At 40.1% G+C, this 23,129-nt stretch overlaps 3 protein-coding genes and 2 pseudogenes across 6 annotated transcripts; 1 reads left to right on the top strand and 4 right to left on the bottom strand.

The window, feature by feature from the left end:
* Positions 1-949: 949 nt before the first annotated feature.
* On the bottom strand, positions 950-7,111 carry LOC141837909 (DEAD-box ATP-dependent RNA helicase 16). Its single transcript, XM_074725276.1, has 15 exons — positions 6,760-7,111; positions 6,483-6,638; positions 6,313-6,402; positions 6,036-6,164; positions 5,687-5,787; positions 5,013-5,127; positions 4,596-4,727; positions 3,877-3,942; positions 3,526-3,705; positions 2,874-2,969; positions 2,525-2,662; positions 2,161-2,243; positions 1,875-1,912; positions 1,580-1,794; positions 950-1,192 (listed from the first exon to the last, which is right to left on the bottom strand). Exons 1-15 carry the CDS (start codon positions 6,913-6,915, stop codon positions 1,100-1,102), a joined length of 1,788 nt encoding a protein of 595 aa, XP_074581377.1. The 5' UTR covers positions 6,916-7,111; the 3' UTR covers positions 950-1,099.
* Positions 7,112-10,441: 3,330 nt separating this feature from the next.
* Positions 10,442-14,484, top strand: LOC141836898 (protein ENHANCED DISEASE RESISTANCE 2-like). Of its 4 annotated transcripts, none has more exons than XM_074724382.1 (2): positions 10,442-11,457; positions 13,833-14,484. In XM_074724382.1, the coding sequence occupies exon 1, from the start codon at positions 10,456-10,458 to the stop codon at positions 11,428-11,430; it is 975 nt and encodes a 324-aa protein (XP_074580483.1). In that variant the 5' UTR covers positions 10,442-10,455; the 3' UTR covers positions 11,431-11,457; positions 13,833-14,484. The 4 variants fall into 4 exon arrangements, with proteins under 4 accessions (XP_074580483.1, XP_074580492.1, XP_074580474.1 ...); XM_074724391.1 differs by lacking the exon at positions 13,833-14,484 and adding an exon at positions 13,693-13,813; XM_074724373.1 differs by lacking the exon at positions 13,833-14,484 and adding an exon at positions 12,314-13,446.
* On the bottom strand, positions 13,882-15,136 carry LOC141836925 (uncharacterized; annotated as a pseudogene).
* Positions 15,137-16,300: 1,164 nt separating this feature from the next.
* On the bottom strand, positions 16,301-17,262 carry LOC141827501 (xyloglucan endotransglucosylase protein 1-like; annotated as a pseudogene).
* A 3,243-nt stretch (positions 17,263-20,505) lies between these two features.
* Positions 20,506-22,341, bottom strand: LOC141839717 (rust resistance kinase Lr10-like). The gene is made up of 2 exons (XM_074727538.1): positions 22,083-22,341; positions 20,506-21,971 (listed from the first exon to the last, which is right to left on the bottom strand). Exons 1-2 carry the CDS (start codon positions 22,171-22,173, stop codon positions 20,722-20,724), a joined length of 1,341 nt encoding a protein of 446 aa, XP_074583639.1. The 5' UTR covers positions 22,174-22,341; the 3' UTR covers positions 20,506-20,721.
* Between the last annotated feature and the right edge of the window lie 788 nt (positions 22,342-23,129).

The raw sequence follows: 23,129 nt of genomic DNA, 5'->3' as shown, positions 1-23,129 counted from the left end.
CATCCAACGGCTGATACCGCTCGCTTTCTCCTCGTGATTGTATCCAATTTTGGATTTCGCTTTTTCTTCTTCTTCTTTCTGGCACCCGACACCCGCTTCTTACCATTTCTTCTATTCGCTGAATAAGTTGTCGCCGTATGCAGGACCCATTGTGCAACAAGGAGAAGATTGTGAGTTGAGATTTGAGGTTATTGGTCCACATAGTAGGTGGACAACAAGAGCGGGTGGACTTGTTGCCCTTCGTGTTAATTAAAAAATAAAATAAAATAAAATAAAGAAGAATATCTATAAAGAAATCAAGGAAAAAATGATCCACGTATTCCCTCCTTACCCATCCCCACCTTCGACGTCGACCGTTGAGCGAAATCGTACTTCCTCATTGGTTTTTTTGGTGGGCATTTAATGGTGTGATGCAATTTTTTACAGAATAATTGGCTACTGTCTGACTTCTGTTCCTTTTTCTCTAGATCACATGTTTGAAATTATCTCGCAGTTGTCCGATGAGTAGACTTTTATCTTTACTATTATATTTAAGTTAATGCGTTTATTAAGATTTAAATAAGTTAATGCGGAAATAAAATATGGTGGACTGCACGCTGTACTTAGCTGTAGCGTTGACCACAATCGAGCACTGAGTTTGACGTTTGATAAATGAAAATAAAATAATAGGACAGCAATAAATGTGGACGGACGATAATGAAGGATAAGAGACAAACGTCCAAATGCGGGGCCCGAACATCGGCGTGAAGCAGATGGCCATTATAATTAAATAAGAACTACTGACGTGTACCCAAATTTGCACCTTCGCTGACGCCAAAAGAGAAGGGTTGAGTTACTACGTTCGGGCTGGGGGATTAAGAATAAACAAAGTAATAGTGTTCAAAAATAGCACGGCAGCATTTGAGAGAAAGCTTGAAGAAATTCGACACCAAGCAGAGTGGATCTACAGACAAAGTCCACCTTGAATGAGCTAGATTATAATCAATGATGGCTCAACAAATCACATGAAATCTATGATCTAATTTCTCTGCTGTCATTAACATTACAAAATTGAATAAAAGTTTTGCCGAAGATGGATTCCAAGATCTGATGGGGGAACTCATGCTTCATGTTTAGCCTTCTTCCGGCGATTAGAAGCTCCTTCCTCTTTTGTCTTACCATTCTTACCTTTGTGAAACCTCTTTCTCCCTCGCTAAAATAAAATAAATAAATCAAATTATTTTTACATCCAATAACCATAAAACCATCACTTTGAGCATCAGAACAAAATATTATGATAAAAAAATAGACATTTATATACAAGCCAACAATAGTTTCAAAGGTGCCTCTTCATATATTTGAAAGCAACAAATTCAAATTCCAAGATGATAAAAGAGGTGAAGATCTGAAGAAACAAAAAAATCTATTGAAGAGAAGAAATGTTTAGGACATAAAATAGTGGCGCACTAGATGTAAAATTATGTCATTGACAGCTTCAAAAAGAAATCATTGCAATTTAAGGGAAAGAAGCACACTTTTTTGGCCTTCAAAAGCAGTGTTCTTGGCAAGCAATATTTTAATATTATCAAGCAGAAGTTACCTCAATTGAGAAGGTTTTGAGGGGATCTCTGCTTGAACCTAATCCCCCTTTCAATTTGGGCCGTTTCTTTGAGGTTTTTATTCCCATGGCAGCCATGGACAGTTTTAGGAGGCTGCTAGCTTCCTTGGTTGTCCGATCAATAAGATACTCAGGAACCTCACGTAGATGAGATGGAGGAGCCTTCTTGCTCAGTAACTTGTCATGCTTTAAAAGATCTACTCATATAAAATACAGAAGTTAAATTGCTAATAATATAAACTTAAAATACAAAGAACTATAAATCTTTGATCTTTACCCAAATCTTTTGGATTATGTTCAAAATGAGCCTTCAACCTGGATGACAAAGACAAAGACATAAGCTGGAAGACCACCAACCATCATAAAAGGGTGAAAAATACCAATTTAGAGAGAGAGATCGAGCACTGTGGAGTTCATTTGCTATCAGGGCAACATCACTCTAATATTTAAAGTGTCTGAACCAGTCTATAGTTTCATCTGCTTTAAGTGCAGCATCACACTTATATTCTAGGCATCCGCTTAAGGAAAAGATTGAAAATAAGTAGAACTAATGTCATACTCACTTTTCAGAGTTAAGAATTTCATTCCTAAGTTCTTGAGCACGTGATTCTCTGACTGCAAGTTTCGTGACAATCTTGGCAACATCCTGAGAAGGAGCATGAAAGCAATTCATATGCAGTAACAATAAAAAATGTATCAATAAATTTTAGTATTTTCATCAAATTAAACCCTAAAATTTTACTGTCAAACATAAAGTCTAGGCGCCTCGAGTACAGGCCACAAGCAACACCCTTGCTGTTCTAATTTTAAAAAAATGATACACCTCAAAACTTATGTTGTGGAAATCATAGGCGTTCGCACTATCCATACAAAAGATACAGATCCGTTGCATTGTTTTAGAAACCTAAAGGCTTTGCTCAAAAATACCTCAGCTCTGTAGCGTAAAGATTCCACAGCATTCTTCGTAAGTAAAGGGAAAGGAATAATGGAATCAGATTGTTGTTGGTTATCATCACCCATCACGCTTTTAATTTCCTCAAGAATTGCATCCTCTCCTGGGGATACCTGCTAGTGCAAAAAGATAGAATAGAAAATAACATCATTTATGATTATTCGCCTTTCAGAAGTATTAATCCTTCAGTAAGTATCAAGGATCATTAAAAAAAAAAGTAGCCTAAATTCCAGATTCCCATTTCTTGCGACAAGTAAAAGAACATTTCTGCGGTCATTTCAGAACTTATTGCAGTATTTAAATCTGATAGAATGAAATGCTTACAAGGGAGACAGATACACCAGTGTTAAATGCTCTTCCTGTTCGTCCAATCCTGTGAATGTATCCAGCAGAGCTTTCTGGCATGTCAAAATTGATTACCTGTAGTGAGGCATAACATAGCTTGTTAGATGTATAAAAAAATCTCAAATTCACTTGATTCCGAAAAGAAGAGTAAAAGTTTTTATTCCACAAAAAAAAAATCATTAATCTGGATAGATACTAGGTCACTGCATGGAGAATCTTATCAAGGCAAGTCCAAAGAGGCCTACAAGGTTAAATAGTTAATTTGGCCATCCTTCTGTACGTTCCATGCTTACATCTGATCAATTACAGAATTCCATCTCACAAGTTTAACAAGGTCATGAAAATAAGGTTCAATATTGTGCAAATTTTTTGTTTGTGTCAAGGAAAACAATTAGCCGACCCCACCAAGTGGGATAAGGCTAGATTGTTGTTGTCAAGGAAAACAATTGCTACATGAAAATTTAGAGTTTGACAACGTCGTGAAAATAAGGCAAGTCCACTAATCCTTCAGAAGTATGCATTTGGAATATGTGGTAACACATGCTAATCTTGTATGGAGAAAATAACTGAGATGCCCAAGAATGTGGAAGAAAGTACATGAGTATGGTAACATTTGCAGCCATCAACATACCGTAAATACATTCTTGAAGTCAATTCCTCTTACAACTCCATACTCTCCATCTACTTTGTGCCTTACTTGTTTTTTTGATTTCTTTGATGACATTTTATTTTCCCTGTCCTTTGGTTCCTTCTCCTTTGTCTGGCTGTCATCTGCTGCTACTAAATAATCAAATACTCCTGCATTGAATTCCTGATAACCAACAACAGAAAATAAATATCAGGTATATATCATACCCACAAATCTAAATCAATTAATCAAGTATTTGAGAAATAAAATAATTAGAATATGAAGGAAAATTAGGACAAAAGAGAAAATTGTAATAATAGGAATAAAGGGAAAGGAAATTGGAAAATTACAAACCTCAAGGATATGGAGACGTGAGTTTTGTGGTAATTCAGCATTTAAAACAGCAGATCGTATGCCAAACTGTAACAATAGAACAGAACAATGTTGAGCACGCACACTGATATCCTGACCTCAACAAGGGAAAGAATAATGTTAAAAAAATAGCTTGGTGACGTATGAGTAAAAGACATCCAATAGAGGATGTAAGGCAGAGAAGGTGTAGGATCTCCTATCACTCTCGAGAAAGCCATAACCCAATCGCAATAGTGTCTAACTATTCTTTAGCTGTGAATGAGGTATCCATTTAACCAAATCATACCACCAAATATCGAATAGTTAGTGGCAAGTAGATAGTCACATAATATACTAAAGTCCTGGAAACGGGGCAGTCTAGGAAAGGGATTTAATTATAGGTATTCTAATGGTCAACATAATAGACATTAAATGGCTGCCATCAATCTCTTTTGGATTTAATGTGCCTACAGTTTCAAATAAACTGTAATCTTTGGGGGAAAACACAGTAAATAAATGTATCTTATAATTTGTTGGATAGTATTTTATTAAAAAAAAACAAAACCAGAACTATAAATTAGGAGAAATGATGAATGTTATTTCCGATGTTAACTGAAACCGTTGGCATTGCATCTGACATTAATAACATGAAATACTATCAATAGACGGCCTTTAGAATTACAATCAGGCGTAGCAGCGACTACATGTTCATGAATATATACCTGCTCAAGAAACAATCTAATTCTGAAGCCCATGTCGATTGAGTTGACAAATATTAACACTTTTTTCTGTACAAGCTCCAGTTTTAATAGAGCCAGGAGATTGAGTAGCTTATCTTGAGAACTACATGAAATCTGAAAAATGAGATAAAAAATCAGAAAGGCATTATAATGTCAATTGCAACTATGCAACCAGGTAAATTAGCATCTAGTTAAGTGGTAATGAAATATTAAACAAGTATTAGAAAAGAAAACAGAGCATCCTTTATGGGCCAGAACCCAATATAGAGTTTGAGCAAAAATAGATAAAGAGGAATAAGTACCCTCAAGGAACAGATAGATTTCACACTGGAACATGCTTAAATGGTAAGGCCAAATCATAACACTCTTCACCCAACAATCATATAAAAAAATCCTTACCAAAAATTGCTGGACATTCTTTGGGATAATTTCCTCCTTTGAGTGGGTAATATCTGATAGTGTCAAGATTACAGGATTGTGCAGCACTAGTTTCTTCAATTTATCAACATCAGCACTGAAATGGATTTAGTCAGCACAAGAGCAGTAGTACAGAATTTTAAAATACTAAAGAAGAAAAAAAAAAGAGCTATCGGACAAGATATTGTTCCAGAATCCAGAAAAATAACAATAATATGATGCCACAAGCATAATAACGACAAGATTAATATGACATCCCGAGTATAAAAAAAATGTCCTTCAGTATCTTCTTCACACATGCATATCACTTGACACAACAATTACTAGAAGATTTGAATGAGCAACAACAGTTGGATTGTGATACTAAACCAATCGTCTAATTTTCCGAAAAGAACATCTACTATATCCAACAGAAACATTCTCATCCAGAGTACGTCAAACTGAACAAAAAAAAAGGCCTTCTTTCAACCATGTCCATGTTTCTCATGCACAATCTGATTTCCTTTTTATAACATACAAACAAATTTAGCTTCATAAACAGGGTAAGTTAAAACAAACATACAGAACCACAAAAGATAAAAGTGAACATGAAGAGTTATCTAAGCCACATGAAAGTGACAAACCTTAGACATGGAAATTAAGAGAGGAGATTACACCTTGAAGTGGCAGACATCAGAAGGCACTGACAACGCCGTGGGACATTAGAAACGAGTGATTTCAGGTCATCTTCATAACCATATGAGAGAAGGAGATCAGCCTAGAAATAAGGATGAGTTAGACAATACCACTTTGCAACTACTGCATCCACTAGAAATGCAAAGAGATGAATAACAAAGCCGGTGGTTCAAGTTAGAAAACATCAGGAGAACTTATTCTTTACAATTACAATTTGCATAATAAACAACTACCATGTCTTTCTATCATGCAGGATTTCATTTGAGCTTCTGTTTGATTAGAAGAATTCAGAGGTAAGCGGACAAAGTATGAGAAGAGAAGAATCAACACCTCATCGAGAATCAGCATTGAAAGTGAATCCTTTATAGAAGATGCCTGAAGGACACCTTTTGAAATGCTTGTTGAAATACAAGCTGGAGTTGACACAACAATGTCAGGCGGACCGGCCAAAGCAGTTTTCTGCAATAAAACTAACTAAAATATCAATAGTATGTAAGATAGAAATAATGAAGCACACAATATAGTAGTATCACTAATTGCTTGTTTCTAGCTTCCATTGCAATATCAGCGCAGATATGTAGTTTTTTTTTAAATCTAATCGACGGACCATTTCTGTAAGAGGCATGCTGGCTGTCAATTGCACAACTTTCAACTGAACTCTACAAAACTCTAGGAGAGATAATGCCTCCGAATAGACCTGATGACAGAGTAATTCATCATCTATGCAATTAAGAATGATAAAAAATATATATAAACGTGAATGGTTTAGGCGAGAACCTGCTGACATAATTCCCGTGTTGGTACGAGAACGAAAGCACTTGGTGCAGTCTTTTCTGAACCTCCCTCTGAGAAGAGCTTCTGTAGCATGGGAAGAAGATATGCAAAGGTCTTGCCAGACCCCGTCTTCGCTCGTGCAACTACATCCTTCCCTTCCTATAGAGTAAGGAGGGCAACCTCAGTTTCGTAGTCCATAATCTAACTCATTTTCTTAACATTTTTTTCCCAAAACAGCAAAAAGATAAACCCTAAAAAACGAAACAGAAAGGTAGCACACCAGGATCAAGGGGATGGCTTCGCGCTGAATAGGGGTGGCTTTGTCGATGCCCTTCTTCGACATCGCTCGCGTCAGACGGGGGTCAAGGCCGAGTTCCTCGAAGCCGACGTCCTCTTCTTTCTCCTCGTTACCGCTCGTCGGGTTTCGATGCTCCATCTTATTGTAGCTCTAAGTCTACGTCCTCGGTTTCAGGCGGCCAAATCAAGGCGCGGCTTCGATGGCTGGCAGAGGATAATAACTCGCAGCGGCACTGTTCTTCGTGGACTTCGCTACCAATGGATGCTCGCCGCTTTTGCTGCCACGCCGCCGCCGATGTTCGCTGTCGTCCTCCGCGCCGTTAGGAAGTAGATTGTTGTGAAGGAAATTAGGGGTTTAGGTTTTGAGATACGGGTGCGGATGGAAAATTCAGACAGGGCTATGTTTGTAATTAAGAGACTATTTAATATCTATTTAAATATTTGAATTATATAAAACATATATCTATTTAATATCTAAATAAAATAAAATATTATAGGTAGAGGAAAAGATTATTACATGAAAATACTCTTTTTATGTGAAAATGAATTTGAAAAGCAACTGTGTATTTATTATTGCTAAAGTCACGACTCGTATATCATCATTTATTAAAAGTTGCATAAAGTTTATTTTAATATGAGCGTTTACTATTTTTCCCCTTAATTCTACTGTAACTATTTCATGTTTTACCAAAAACAATATCTGAACGTATTCGCGGCATTTTAAGTACCTAATTTTCAGGATTTGATACCATGCAGTAAGTTTCATTTCTCATTTTATATCTAATTTTTATAATACTGTTTTACAAAAAGGTAGAATCCATCGTCACTGACGGAGGACGTTACATGACAGCGGGATCACTGACGTCGCATCTCAACGGTCGTCTAATCGCGAGCGGAGAGCGGTCGTCTCAGTTGCTTCGCCGCCTTATATTTTTAATTAAAAAAACACCTAAATATAGGCAAGGGGCGGTTCTTTGGCACAGAAGATGTCTCGATCTATAAATAGCCAGTCCGCTACCCTACTATCTACAGTTCGTGAGCCGCCTCGGGACAGCCTACAACCTCTCTCTTCGACGAAGGCGATCGATGGAAGGCGAAGGTTGCAGAAAGATGGAAGGCGAAGGTTGCGAAGGTTCGACAGGCGAAGGTAAGTGCGCTCGTCTTCAATCCTCGCGTTTTCTTGGCTTTATTTGAATCTCAATTCTTGAGCCTAGTTAATAGTCAAGAAGTGGATGATGCACTAGCCGATGCTCGGAAGGGTTCCCAGCTAACGATTCAACTCATGAGCGATCATATCCGAGATCTGAAAACTCTACTTCTTCAAACTCAAATGGAACTAACGAAATCGCAATTGGAAACAGCCCGAGCGAATCTGCGAATTCAAGATCTTGAAGCACAAGTTCAAGCGCTACAACAAGTACAAGGAGCTCCGCAACCACCAGCGCCGCAACAACCGCAAGGAAGAGCAGCAGCGGCCATCAAATTGGTGATGGAGATTGTCCGGTTTTTTTTTAAGTTTCTTCCATTTTAGTCTTGATTTCTTTTTCCAAACAAATTCTCTGCATATCAACCACTGCAAGGAAGAGCAGCAAGTCAAAGTGGTGATGGAGATTGTCCGGTTTTTTTTAAAGTTTCTTCCATTTTAGTCTTGATTTCTTTTTCCAAACAAATTCTCTGCATATCATTGGTTTCGAATATTAAACTTCTGTTTGAGTTTGCTAAAAACTCAATTTGAACTGATCAATTTGAATTTCTACCACATTCTTCTTACGGTGGTGATTATATGATAGATTAATCAATAGATTCTTCTGTGGATTTTGTGCTGGCTTTTCTCCTTCGAGTGGCCATTTAAAAATTTAAAATTTAGATATTTTTTGAATTAGGGGAGTCTTAAATTGATAGTGTTGATTTAGTGAATATGGTTGCCCTAGACCTTATAATAAATTTATGATAAATTTTATTAATTTTTTATAAATTTGAAAATTCAATGCTCTCAATTTATGTTATTGAATTTAGGTTTATGATCGTAGATATATTAAGAAGGTTTATGATCGTAGACATTTTTGAACTAAAGGAACCTTAGGAAGCTCTTGGTGATGTTAATCAATAAATATCATTGTCTTAGGCATTATAATGAGTTTGTGATTAATTTTATTAAGTTTTTATAAATTTAAAAACTTACTATTCTCAATTTACGTTATCCGATTTAGATATAAATATATATCAAAGAGTTTTTAATAGTATATTAATTTTAATTTGAAATGATTTGAATTACCTAAGTCGATCAATAAATTTCATCTGACTAATGAATACAAAAAAATCCAAATCACTTTAATCAAAATATATTTTTAGGAGTGATTTTGATAGGGGGTATAACAAAGAGTGATTTTGATATTATAAAAATGAGATACTTGAAATGAGAAATTTAAAAACCTGCATGCCGGCGGGTCAAGTGAAATGTCTTATTGGAAATAAATATTATGAGTTTTCAACTTCTCTCGGATTTCATCACCAACGTTCCCTTTTAAGCGCAAGTGCACCCATCCATATTGAACTGTTATTGCCACGGTGGCATTTTGTTTATTTCCTCCCGTTTCTAGGGCTGGATCGGTACGGTATACCGAAATTTGTATACGATACCGTATACCGTATCGAAAATTTTGGCATAAAAAAATCTATACCGTTACCATACCGAAAATTCGGTATACCGGAATTTCGGTATTTTCGGTATACCGAAATACCGAAATACCGAATTTTCAGTATATTACACCGAAAATATTAAAAATTTTGGTATACTGATAATTTCGGTACGGTATTATACCGAAAATGTTGCTATACCGAAATACCGAACAATAATAATTGCGTACCGTTACCGATATCGAAAATTTCGGTACGGTATAATACCGTACCGAATTTTTCGGTATACCGAAATTTTCGATATGGACGGTAAATATCGGTATGGTATGTGCGGTATATCAAAAATTCGGTATTTTTTCCCACCCCTACCCGTTCCCGGCGGGCTCCATTCCCCTCCGGATTCCCACTCGCATTTTGATTTGCTTCTGCAAAACCTCCCTCTGTTGCCAACTCAACTCATAATTTCATCACAGCGACGCGCACCAAACCAAACGAACTGGAGCGACAGCGTTCTGTGGCAATTACTCGCGTCCTCTGGCGGACGCAGGCAAAGAGGGGATCATGAGAACTGACTTCCAGAAATGACATCACGTAACGACAAATGGACGATAACTTTTTTGGGATGTGACGTGTCGGAACACGTATCCGAATAGGTAAGGCAAGCATCTTGAGTCTTGCACTCTACGTGACAGCGGATCACCTTGTACGAAAATAACAGGCGCCGGTTAGGTGGCGGAAGCTCCGCTATTTGCAGTCGGCCAGGGTCCAAACAAATCTCCCACACCTGGGGCCGCCCGCCCAGTTTTAAGGACCGACTCGTATTGGCTGACGAATATTGGTTCTATGTGAGAGAGCAAATCCTACAGAACAAAGGAATGGCAAAGTATAGTAATTAGATATAATCTAAAGGGTAGCAGTGGCAATGCAGGAGGATCTTCTCTGTGCGGCAGTAATGTGATTGCATATGCCGTAATTTTTGATGTTAAATTGGCGAGGCAGAGGCACAGGCCGAAAAGGCTAGAAGAAAGCGTCGTTGCCGGAGATGTGCCCGACGACGAAGAAGCCAAACGGCACCGCCTATGAGGATGCCAGTGGTTTCGCACCGACGCAAGCGATCTCCTTGGCCGTGGTGGAGGATCCCAGCTATGACTGGCGGCGGGAGGCGATCGAGGGGGGCAGCCTGCGTCATGTTGACCTCCACAAGGGCGTTAACGGCTGGGCCTCCCCTCCTGGGGATTTCTTCCAGCTACGAGGCCCTGACTATTTCTCGCGTCGCCAGAAGTGCCCCTCCGGAGACTGGCTTCTCCGGCCCGCCGGCGTCGACTGGCTTCGCTCCGCCAACCGCCTTGATAACTTCGTCGGCCGCCAGGACAACCGAATCGCCACCGCTTTACGACGCGCCCACTCCCTCGGCCGAGCCCGCAAGGCGTTCATCGTCGCTGTTAACCTCCAGATCCCTGGCCGCGAATGCCACTCCGCGGTGTTCTACTATGCCACAGAGGATCCGATCCCGCCCGGATCCCTCTTGTACCGCTTCATCCACGGCGACGACGCATTCAGGAACTCGCGTTTCAAGATCGTGAACCGGATCGTGAAGGGCCCGTGGCTTGTGAGGACGTCCGTGGGGAACCACGCCGCATGCCTCCTGGGGAAGGCGCTCAGTTGCAACTACCACCTCGGGGAGAACTACCTCGAGATAGATGTCGACATCGGGAGCTCCGCCATTGCCAGTGCTATCCTTCACATCGCTCTGGGTTGCGTCACTGAGGTGACTATCGATATGGGCTTCCTCGTGGAAGCGCAAGAGGAGGAGGAGCTGCCGGAGCGGCTTATTGGGGCGGTTCGGGTGGCGCAAATGGAGATGAGTTCCGCCAGATACGTGGAGACCAGACCCAAAGCGGCAGACGTTGGAAAGGGTGGATTTTGGGCACCGGCTAGGATCAACGATCTGCACCACCAACCGGATGGGAGTTTGGAAGCGAAGTCGTCGAGCCCAAGCGAGGGGAAGGACGGTTAGGCATCCTTCACTAGCACTTGGTAAAAGGTGCGAACTTTCGCCGTTCGATTCTAATTAAACCAGCTGCTTGATCTTTGTTGATAATTATCTGCTACTTCATTAATAGGGGGAAAGAATCAATCGAGTTGCATCTGAAATTTATTTTTCTCTTCCTTGATAGGGGAAAGAATCAAACTAGTTGTATGTTAAATTTATTTGTGCGTCATCCTATTCAATTATCCACGATTACTTATCATCAGTTATCTAATTGTTTTTACTAATTACCTCCCCCAATCATCATTGAGCATTTGAACTGGTACCCAAGCTTCTGTAGCACATAGTGTTTGGATATGGGTTTCTGTTGTCTGCAATGTACTGGAACAGATACTGACTTAAGAGACCAAGTCTTGCACAATGCTGAAATGTAAAACGTTTAATTTGCCAAGTATTCAGTGCATTTCTGTGTTTAGACTACATTTGCACCAATTGTATGGTTAATCACATAAATAAATGCCACACGAAGTTATTTTCATTATAGATTGTAATACTCAGTTTATCTCATTGTGAGTTGTGACCAAGAATTTAAAATGGCGTTCAAACTGTGAGAGAGCAGTGTGTGCAATCAAGAAATCAAGAGAGAAGTCTAACCAAATTCATGTAAAAAAGCTGTATTTCCTTCGATGGTAGTTCAGAGTTCAGACTTCACCGGTATAGGTCCCAGTAACTCCGAACATACTTGTTCCTTTCTGCAATCTAAAATCATTATTTGTTGTGGCCTAAGTTAGATCTTACTGACTAGATGTGCAATCATCTTGATTGTCTTGAAAGCGTTTCTTGATTTTTGTTCTTAATTGTTTAGAATTTTAGTTATCTGATAACCTCTCCCTGGTGGCACAAATCTCAGGGCCTACATATATGACTTACGATACAAAGAAACCAGAGAGAAAATAGCACAATTTTCCAACTTTGAGAGCACATTAGCCCCCACTTTAGAACTGCAACAGTTCAACATTAGGGTTGCCAGAACTCTTCAGAAGCAGTTCCTGTAAATGTGAACACTTTATATCCATAGCAGAGCTGAACTCAGTGCTATTCCAGTTCAGCCCTCAATTCCCCAGACTTTACAACCTCTAAATGTGAACCCCTCCTGTCAGTTAATTCTTCTATCTCAACCTTACGGACACCTCCAGTAGCTTTGTAGGTATGTTAGATGTATCTATCAGTCTTGATCTTAACAACTACAAACACGAAATGAACCACCACTTAACATTCTGTGCTGCATGCTTGTATCTGTATCTACAGGTTTTTGGTATCACATTATTCCATTTCTGTGCTTACTATTTCTTCTAACTGTAAATTGTATTCTTCATTTTCAAAATTGTTGTTGGTGGAGGGCATCCTCCAAATGTTACTCTTTTTATGAGCTGTTTTGTAGCCCCTCAAGATGCTTCTTTTGGTGCATTTTATTGTATGTTTCAGCAACCTGATAATTGTACACTAGAGACCTGGAAGTAATAATCCAGCAATACAAGCACACCTAACTTGCATTTTAAAGAGCATATATCTAAAAAAAATAAATTCGTCTCCAAGTGAATTTGATGCCAGTTTGGCACAGCTGCATTCTGATCAGGATTTAGCTAACCAGCCAGCAACTTTAAATCCATACCTGAGCTGGAGAGCAAAAGGAAGATTCTTCTGATAAAACAACTGCGACGCAGTTTGGGAGCCAGGGAGCACCATTGCGGTCCCTGACGCCTAATTCTTCCCTTCTAATATGAACAGAGAACTAGTTAAATCATTTCTGTTTGCTCTACAGTTGCATTTCCTAGATATTTTTTCTTCATTAAATCTGAAAGCATGTAGATTGATTATGAAGTCTCAGTCTCCTATTGTTCTAGATGATAACTGGATTCTTCTTCAGGATTGCCACAAACTCCAAAACAAGGAAAAATGTTTGATTGGTAATTAGTGATGATCTCTTACTGTTATTTATTGCAATCCCAAAATATGATACAAAAGATTTAGGATCAACTATCAAATGTTCAAGTATAAAGTTGATAGCTTAATATCCTTCTCTTTGGTTAGAAACTGATTGTATTCAATGACATTAAAAATATAGAAAAAGTTAGTCTTTCCTCTTGTTATTTTAATATGCATCGAGTCTTTCAATGTTTCATGTACCATGTCCTCTCGGTCAATCAAAATTCTTGAAAAAGTTGATATCTGATTTTTTTCCCCTGATAAAATATGCTTATATGTATTCATACTATGTCAAAATATCAGTAAATCTGCAGGTAAATGAGCCCAATGACACATCGAAGTACATAAAAATAATGTCAATATTGGTGAACTGCTCTGTACATACGAGTATTATCCTTTGATACTATTGATGAGCACATTTAATGGACTCCTTCCTGCTGCAGCCACACTGGAAATGTCAAGCGATTCACTGTAGAGGAAAAGGAGGTCAATCTATGACCCTTCACATAGATTCCTTGGACAGATATTAACATTGGTTGCCATATTATTTATTGACGTCTAATCTCCAACAAGGAAACCCTACCCCCCACACGTGGCTCTCATTTCTTTACATATATATAGATTTGTGTCTGTGAAACAGAGGTCGGGTTTGAACTGTAGCACATTGAAGTCGCCTGAAAAAGTCTGCCAAGGTCTCATGTGCATTACTGACGCTCCTCTTGCTCTGTAGTCTGCAGCTACTTAATTACCACTCTATACGATATACTGAATCAATAAGAAGAGAAATTTAAACAATTACTTTATGTCCTTGCTCAAGAACTCTGGATACATACTGTCATACTGATATACTTGTCGATGCAGCTTTCACACATGGCAAAATTAACTTCAAATATTGCAGGATTTATAGTATTGGATGAATGATATAATTGAAAAGATGACACAAGGTTAGTTTCAAATGCATATATGTTAACCTCGAGAATACTTTGGGGGGAAAAATTTCTCTTCAAGCAAACCTTAGCTTCCATGTCCAAAACAAAAAGGAGAGAGAAGTGAAAGATCTACAAGCAGATCAATATACAACCATCTCATTAATCTTCTTTGATCAAATATTGTCATGAGATCTCCTTTATAGTTGTTCACCTGTTATGCAATGGATTTGGGCCGGTCGGCACTCGCCGCTTGTCGTCGTCGACGACCAAGCTCTCGTTCTTCTCCGCCGGCGTCTGATGCTTGCCGTCGTTACAGAGAATATCGATCTTCTTCAACCTGCATCCTTGCCGGCGGATGGTAGCCACGCCGGCAGCAGCCAGCTCGTGCGCCGGCGGTGGTGGCCGACGTCCGACGTGATGGTGCCTACTGTGCTTCCTGTGGACGACGCCGCCGCGCCAGGAACCGGCGACGACGAACAAGATTAAGCAAGCGATCAACGCAGCCTGAGCGCGTCTCCTCTTCATGCTCCTCACGTACTACTTGGATACCAAATAACGGAGGGGAAGACAAATTAATTAATAAAGCGAGTCAAAGATGGCAAGAACCGCATTAACTCATCACCGGCCAACTCTGTTGCAGACAAAGATCAACAAAAGAAAAGATGACAAAGACAGAGAAGAAGGAAGGATGGTGATAACAAAGATTTTATATAAGAGAAACAGAACATCTAAAATGTCGTACACTGCAGAGCACAAAGTGGATCGGGTATAAACACAATGTAAGAAATGAGCAAAAGCTAACAGGAGATCGTCAACAAGAGGAGGAAGAAGAATGGGAAGGGAGAGGAATTGAGGCAGGGGGTGGAGGAAGAAGAAGAGTGGACTACAGTGGAGGTCACTTGGATCTCCCATTAATCCCGTGGGGGATCAGCTTCCTTCTTTGGTTGTTTCTGCACTGGGATGGTGGGTACTGTCCGCAGAGGAAAACAACAGCACTTGCAACTACCACTATGACTTCCATTGCTATTTCTTAATTTTCATGGTACTGCAACTGTACATTTTAATCCTATACCATATGCAGATTAAAATAAGAGATTGCGACGTCGAGAGTGGGTTAATTAAGCGAAGTATATAATTAGTTAATCGTTGTATATATCAAGAATTGAATGCCATGCTACTGAGGTTGCAGCATCTTTGTAGTCGGCATATAGATCTTAAACAACAAAAAGTTATATCTAAGAGCCTCATGGTGGAGATTTAGAGCATCGATCATCCTAAGTTTCAAATGCATTTGAATCATTCTGACTTCATCACGAGTAGTGTATCGTTGAGAGTGATGACACTTGGAGGAGTATATAGTGGCTATTAAGGATAAAAGATGTTATAAAGGAAGTATTTATTTGGTGCATATATACCTCCATCTGATCAAGTCTACCTAATTGAACAAAACGTGTATCTGTCTGTCAACGCTGTAGCAAGTTTTCCATCGTTAAAATCCACTGTGAATAATGGCCTGATGGAGACGGAGAAAAGGAATAAAATGGCTGGCTGACATCGTTTGAGGCCGACAAAGGAGAATGACCTGCTGCAAGCCACCTTCCCTCTGTGGTAGGGCAATTAAAGTCGAAGAAGACTTGCAGTGGAATCCTCTTCATGCTTCATCGTTTTGAAGTTTAGTGCGAGGTGACGGTCTCTGAATTGGACCATAGTTCATACAGAATTGGTCAATCATTGTGCGCATGGCATGCGGCATACGCCCCACACTCGATCCCGACACCAAAATACTCCACGGTCAAACCCTCACTCATTTCCTTTTCTGTTTCTATTCTTTCTCGTGACTTCAGCCTCTGTGATTCTTTTCTGCGTACGTTGATCAGCTATTCTTTTCCCATAAAAAGATTGGGATTTCATAATTTTAATGTAAAGGAATGTATGATTGTAAGATGCCTTTGTATGAATAAGATCAACTATGATGAATTGATCTATCTTGCAGAGCACTCAGGCGGCAGGCTCTGAGGGAACCTTTTGGTGTCAGTGCAGTAGTTGTATATCATGTAGTTCTTGCGCGCCCACCTTAGCTTGTTCAGCCCTGCACCATCGAGCTGCTGCCACATCCAGGCGCAGCCATTGGTGGTGTAGTTCCTGAAGGCGGCGACGAAGGGCTCCTTGGACCAATCCGTCTTCACCAGCCCTCCTCTCGTTGCCCAGTCCTCGGCGTCCCACAGGCTCCCGTAAACCCTCATCGCCTGGCTCTTTGGGTAAGCCACCGCCATCGATTCCCTGTTCTTGAACTCCCTGATCGGTATCCCATCCACGTAGAACCTGCAATCGTATAATGATGTTAGCTCTCATCATATCGAGGATGCTATGCATGACTCAGTGTTGCGCAGAATTCAGGTGACTCACACAATATGTAACGGATTCCACAAGACAGAGTAGGTGTGGAAATGCTTGGTCGGATCGAACCAGAGGTAGAACTGCTGTTGGCTGTACACATTGGTGTGGAGGACGCGTAGGGGTCCCCACTGAGGTTGCCCAGGAACTCCAAGTCGATCTCATCATGCATTGCACCTTGCGACGACAACTGCAACAGTGCAATGCCACTAACACAAGTCAATAATTTTATGGACATGAAGCTAAGGATCAAATCTGCATTAATGCTTACATAAAAGGCGATGACTGTTCCAGCAGAGTTCCCCGGTACGAGTTTGAGTTGCACATCGAACTTGCCATAAAGGTACTGGGTTTTGGACTGGAAGCCAGAACCAGTGTACTTGTCGAGAGAGAGCGTGAGGAGATGGCCATTGTCGAGGATCTTGGTACGGCCATTGCCCCAAGTGACATCGACGTCTTGGTAGAAATTGCCTGCAGCCGATGTGGTAATCAGCAATGCAATCAAGAGGAAGTAGGAAGGTGCTTTCGGAAAGAAAGCAGAGGAAGCCATGGCGTTAGAACAGCAGACGATCTGCGGTTGAGTTGGTGGAGGAAGATTCATGGTGGTGTTATATAGGAAAGGGTAGGTGATAACCACAGAAAGGTCAAGAACCAAGTGAGTAGGATTACGTTTAAAAGTTCAATTAAAATAGATTCTTTGTTCCGAAAATAGATGATTTGCAAAAGGCTGAAAATAGTAGCGTAAGTAAGGAAGTAGGACTGAGGCTAACTTAGTTTATTGTTTTAATTGAATTTGTTAAGTTTATTTTTTTTAAAAATCTTGTGGAGCTTGGAAGTTGCACCACCTGCATTGCTATTATAGAAGTATAGAACTCACCTACATTGTTATTATTTGTATAATTTAGATAAAATATTTTTTAACACCGTTGAAATAGATATTATAAAGATTGTATTTGTACATGACCTCCAAACATAGATATGAATATGGGCACTCAAATTGTGCATATGTTTAGATGGAAAATGGATCACATTCTTAAGCAATCACATAGTTTCGTGGAAATCTCTATAACGTGCTACCTTATGCATCTCTTTCACTCCTTAGCGTGCAAGTAAGAATCAAAGAACTAACTAAAAAGATATTGCCGTAAAGGTATTTAATGCTTGTGGTGCACAAGTCAACTCATCTTTATCACGGAGTTGCCACCCGGGAAGACCTTGGCTCGATCTTGCTCAGTCCGAAAGAATCCTATCTCGACTGGAGAAAGATGAGAAAGATTGATACTACAGTCACAGGCAGACTCATCTCTATTGATAGTTCCTAGAGTCAGGGTCGTTTCCTACTTATCTTTAATGGGGTGTAGATTGGCAGCCAGACTACAATCATCTCAATCTAGTTAGTTGGACTCGGACTTCTTTCGACTAAATTCGGAAGGGCTTATGATATGGCAGATAGTCCTTGACATAGTCAAATCGACAGTCAAGTTTAGGTGGAGATTACAGTTAAACATAGATGAAGGTCATAGTCAAGCAACGGTGAAGGTCAAAGCATCCACTCGACTCCTCCATTAGCTCAACTCACCCAACCCCAGAGTAATTCAAGCTCCTTGACTTTTTCAGCTTAGCTCAGCCAATATCAGAGGACTTAGGCTCATCGACTCCTTTAACTCGACTCACCATTAAAGGACTAAGGCTCTTGGCTCCTTCATCTCATGCTCACCCAACATCAGAGGACTCAGGTTCTTCAAGACCACTCGAATACTCGGCTTAGGTAGTTCGATTTTCAAGACCACTCCCCATCCACTTCCTTTCTTTATCCACAATTAGGGCTTACACCTTATGTTGGCCCATTAACAACTGCTACGAATATTCTCAAACGTTGCGTGATGGTTAGGGGGAGACAATCATATGGTTATCAGACTTGATTTCGTAGATGTCCCTCTATAGACACATGACACTTAATTAGTAATTGGAGAGACCTTCAATAGTTGTCAGATATGGTCTCCTCGTCGACTCTAACGTAAAGATGTTCTTTGTGTTACTATATAAATCCTAGAGAGGATATGTACAAGAGTATGGCCACATGCACACGTCTTTTTCTTCTTTTCTACTATTTTCATTTTTTTAGTCTCTGTGCTAACTTGAACATCGGAGTGATTACATCGAATTTGTCTCGGTGTCCATTTTAACTCTCATCTAAATATTGCAGACGTCTCAAAAGTTCTTTTCGCCTCTTTCATTGTCAAATTCATCCTCTCAACAAACGTTTCTTATTGATTCACTTGTCAATGGTCTCTGATAGGAATAAGAAGAAAAAGGAAAACTTTAGGAATGAAGCGATCGCAATGGGAATCGAGGAGAGGAAATCTATCCTCAAGAGGAGGAAGGAGGACGAGGATCTCTATTGAATTTGAAGAGTTATTATAGTTCTCAATGCGAGTAGAAATGTAATATACGTTCTAATTATTCCATGCATTAATTAGCTCATCAATAACGTATTCCAGTGGGCGTAAGTAGACTTGAGAGAAAAATATGAAAGGGACCGCATGCCATTGACATTGAGCTTCATGCATGCATCTGTAAACCAAGTAAACCCAAATGTTTTAATTTTAGCAGAATTGGCTGGTGATGGATGGGTTATCGCATCTACAGTATGAAGTTCTTACTTGCACAATGTTTCCTCTTTGTGTCTGTTCTTCAATAGTTTTAATTTTTATTTATTTTTAACACTTCACAAAGGGCATAATTTGGAGCACTTTGCTGGATTTTCGGACTACACATTAATCCAATTCAGTGCCTTAATCAAATATAAAAGTTTAAGAGGACTAATATGTACCATAGCTGGACCAAAATGTTATCAAGGTGACAAAATTAAGTCATTGGATAGTTCATCCTGCTATCCTGTTTCTTGCTTGTTTATTGAAGTGTGAAATATTTGTGTGGTTGATGGAAAATGGGTCACGCGTTTTTAAGCCATCACATCAATTCATACTAATAGTTGATCTAATACGTACGCTTGTAAAACGCTTACATTTCAAAACAAATAAATAATAAAAAAAAAAAGATAGAATTCGTCAATCCCAATAATTCTATACGGTTGGCTCCACGATTGTAAGACATTTACACAGTTCCATGGAAAATGGGTCACACTTTTCTTGCTTGAATAATAATCACAAGAAGGTATAGGCACTCATATTGTGTATCTGTTTAGATGGAAAATGGATCACGTTCTTAAGCAATCACAACGATTCAGTGCTGACTAATATGCTCATAGTTTCCTGGAAATCTCTATAACGTGTTAGCTTATTCATCTAGCGTTTAAGGAATTAAAGATCTTTCAACTAAACAGATATTGCCAAAAAGGTATTTAATGCTTATGGTGAACGAGTCAACTCATCTAATCATTTAATTGAAGTATTCAATCGTATGGATTAGAGTTTTATTTTTTAAACGGCGCCAAAATATGTTCCTGTTGAGATGCGCCTTCGGGCTAGACGGCTAGCTCACTCTACAACACCTCGCCCAAGATCTCCCCCTTGAGTAGACCGAGAGCCTGCAAGAAAAAGCACGTGAGATGGAGGGTCAGGGGTCTTCCCCGGCGCGACCACTCCGATGCTTAAGTTAGTGGCTGAAGATGAATCAGGTGTTGTAGAGTGAGCTAACCGTCTAGCCCGAAGGCGCATCTCAACAGGAACACTTCCTTTCCTCTCCTCCATTTGACTTCGATTGATCCCGTGTTGCAGATCTCTATAGTAGAATCAGTCTTTACACTTTCTAAATCATGCACGATTGGATCGACAACACTTATCATGAACTTGAAGATGATTCAATGGTACAAAAGACATCCTTCGAAGTTTACATCGATCATATTAACGAGAGTTTCTAAGAGTGAGGACAAACATAAACATATAAATGGTCGAACTCACTAAATATTGTAGACAAGCATTTAAAATATATATAATTTAGTTACGGATACAAATATAATTAAGGCATCGATCATCTGCAATAAAATTCACTTGCGAGTTTCAATTCCGATCTCAAATTTGCGCATGATGGGCGTAGTCGCACTATGATTGCTCAACGACGAGCCGGTGCTGGTGCCGCCTTCGTTCCACACGTCAAATTCCGGAGCTGCTCCGTTCAAATAGGGAAATGGATCATTCATGGGCACCGGAACGATCTCCATCTCCCCTTCCAACATCTTCACCACCTTGCTCATCGGAGGCCTCGCATCCGCATTCATCTGCACGCACCACAAAGCCACCTTGCACATCCTCTCCGCCTCCTCTCTGTTGTCTTCCTCGATCTCACAGCTGGATATGATCTCCCCCAATGCGCCGCCCTCGAATTTCTGATACACGAACTTGGGAAACCACCGCAGGCTCTCAGTGCTGCTGCCAGTGGCAACACCGCGGTTCCACTTCCTCCCTACTACGTCAAACAGCAGCATCCCGAAACTGTACACGTCGCACTTGTGCGTCACCGGCAACTGCATCCATATCTCCGGCGCCATGTAGCCGGGAGTACCCCTGTTTCCGGTCAAGGTGACGTGGGTGGCCACCCTGTTCGTCAGCTTGGCTAGTCCGAAATCGGCCACTTTGGGGTTGAAATTGGAGTCGAGGAGGATGTTCCCTGGCTTAATATCGTAGTGAATGATCTTCTGTTGGCACTCCTCGTGCAGGTACCTGATTCCCTTGGCCGCGCCGATGGCCACCTCGTGCAGCGTCTCCCAATTCAGCTTTCGATCCTTATCGTACAAGTATTTGTCTAGCGAGCCGTTCTCCATGTACTCGTACACGAGCGCTCTCACGGCGTCGTCGAAGCAGAAGCCGTAGAGGCGGACGAGATTGATGTGGTAGGTTCTCCCCATCGTGCCCACTTCCGCCATGAACTGCTCCTCGACGTTATTGTCCAAATTGCCGCGGAAGACCTTGACCGCCACCGGCACGCCGTTGGGTAATTCGCCTTTGTACACTGATCCGAATCCGCCGGCGCCCAGCTGGGCGGCGTAGTTGCCGGTGAAGAGAGCGAGCTGCTGAGAAGTGAATCTGATAGGCTTCTCCCTGGCTATTTCATTCAGGAAATTCTCCACCGTTGTATTCCTAATTTGCTCGTTGGTAATCGTAGGATAGGTTGGAGTCGTCGACGATGCCATCGGAATTGATGCGTTGATTCTGATCGCCGGTAAGCCATGCTTGTTGATGCACTTGTAGACTAGCACGACGACGACGATGAAGGCGATGATGCTGAGCACCGATGAGACTGCGAGATTAATTTAATTGCACGTCAAAGGTCTAGATTTTAACACCACGAGAGCTCTGTTCGTGAAGGCAATCGATGAACTGGGATTGCAAGAAACTACAATGCTCTTACCGATCACGGCGGTTAGGAAACTGTTGAAGGTTTTGTTGGCACTGGAATTGAAATCGTCATTCGGAGGCGAATCCCATGGAGTCGATGACATGCTGATGCCAAAAAAAAAGCAGGAATCAATCAACGCGATGTGGATCGAGGAGAGGAAATCAATTGTCACAAGGAGAAAGGATGGGAGGATCTCTATTGAATTTGAAGAGCTTTTATTGTTCCGATGCGAGTGGAAATGTAATGGAAGCTCCAATTATCCCATGTATTAGCTCATTAATGACGTATTCCAGTTTAATTTTAGCATTTGGCTGGTGATGGATGGGCTATCGAAGCAACAATATTAATATCTTACTTGCACATTGGATGGCTTGTGATCTGACTAATTCTGAAAATGATAGATTTATTCTTATGAAAATTTTTTTTATCAATCATTAAAATAAATTAATAAATTTTTTAAATTCTTCAAATTTAATATGCTCTATATGAGATTTGAATCTTCATTACAGCAGTTCCGAGGGCAAATCTATGCTATAATTGATCTGTATCACAGTCTTAATTTTCAGGTTTTTATTCTTTTATATATATATATTCATTTATTTATATGTCGGGGGTGATATGCGGTTTTTTATATTTTATACAGCAAAAGTCCAATTGATCGATTATACGCGGTTATACTACGTGATGGTCTCATTCTGCCAAGTGAAAGAAGAGACAAAACTAAGAGACTTCGACCGGAATAAGTCTGCGAAAAGAAACGTACGTGTATTAAAGTTGAACAGATAGATCATTGAAATTGGTTATTAGAAAATTTCTAGTAAGGATCATTCGGCCATCCCTTCAAAACCTATCAATATAATATCTTAGTTCTCAATTGGTATTGACATGCCAAATAAATCATATTGTAATCATTTTATTGCTAGAATGGTTCGAAGGTTAGATTTACAATGGATTTCTTCTTTTTATCATATGGAGGAAGACTCACTTGTCTTTAATTATTTACTTGAGCTCAATTTATATTTACCAGCTTGGATTCAATAGGAAGTTAAATACTCTACA

Source organism: Curcuma longa, chromosome 1 (genome assembly GCF_044706935.1).
Source record: "Curcuma longa cultivar G26 ecotype Majalengka, Jawa Barat chromosome 1, ITB_CL_G26_1.1, whole genome shotgun sequence".
NCBI lineage: Eukaryota > Viridiplantae > Streptophyta > Magnoliopsida > Zingiberales > Zingiberaceae > Curcuma > Curcuma longa.
Note: the sequence above shows the minus strand (reverse complement) of the source record. Positions and strands in the feature narration are given on the sequence as shown.

Bases quoted from the DNA above. Each gene is read 5' to 3' on its own strand.
- LOC141837909 (XM_074725276.1), bottom strand. From the start codon at position 6,915: ATGGAGCATCGAAACCCGACGAGCGGTAACGAGGAGAAAGAAGAGGAC. The intron at 5,128-5,686 runs GTGTAATCTCCT...AATCCATTTCAG, and splicing joins CTGATGTCTGCCACTTCAAG to TGCTGATGTTGATAAATTGA. The intron at 1,913-2,160 runs GTGAGTATGACA...TTTGTCATCCAG, and splicing joins GAAATTCTTAACTCTGAAAA to GTTGAAGGCTCATTTTGAAC.
- LOC141839717 (XM_074727538.1), bottom strand. From the start codon at position 22,173: ATGTCATCGACTCCATGGGATTCGCCTCCGAATGACGATTTCAATTCC. The intron at 21,972-22,082 runs GTAAGAGCATTG...TTAATCTCGCAG, and splicing joins TTTCCTAACCGCCGTGATCG to TCTCATCGGTGCTCAGCATC.
- LOC141836898 (XM_074724382.1), top strand. From the start codon at position 10,456: ATGTGCCCGACGACGAAGAAGCCAAACGGCACCGCCTATGAGGATGCC.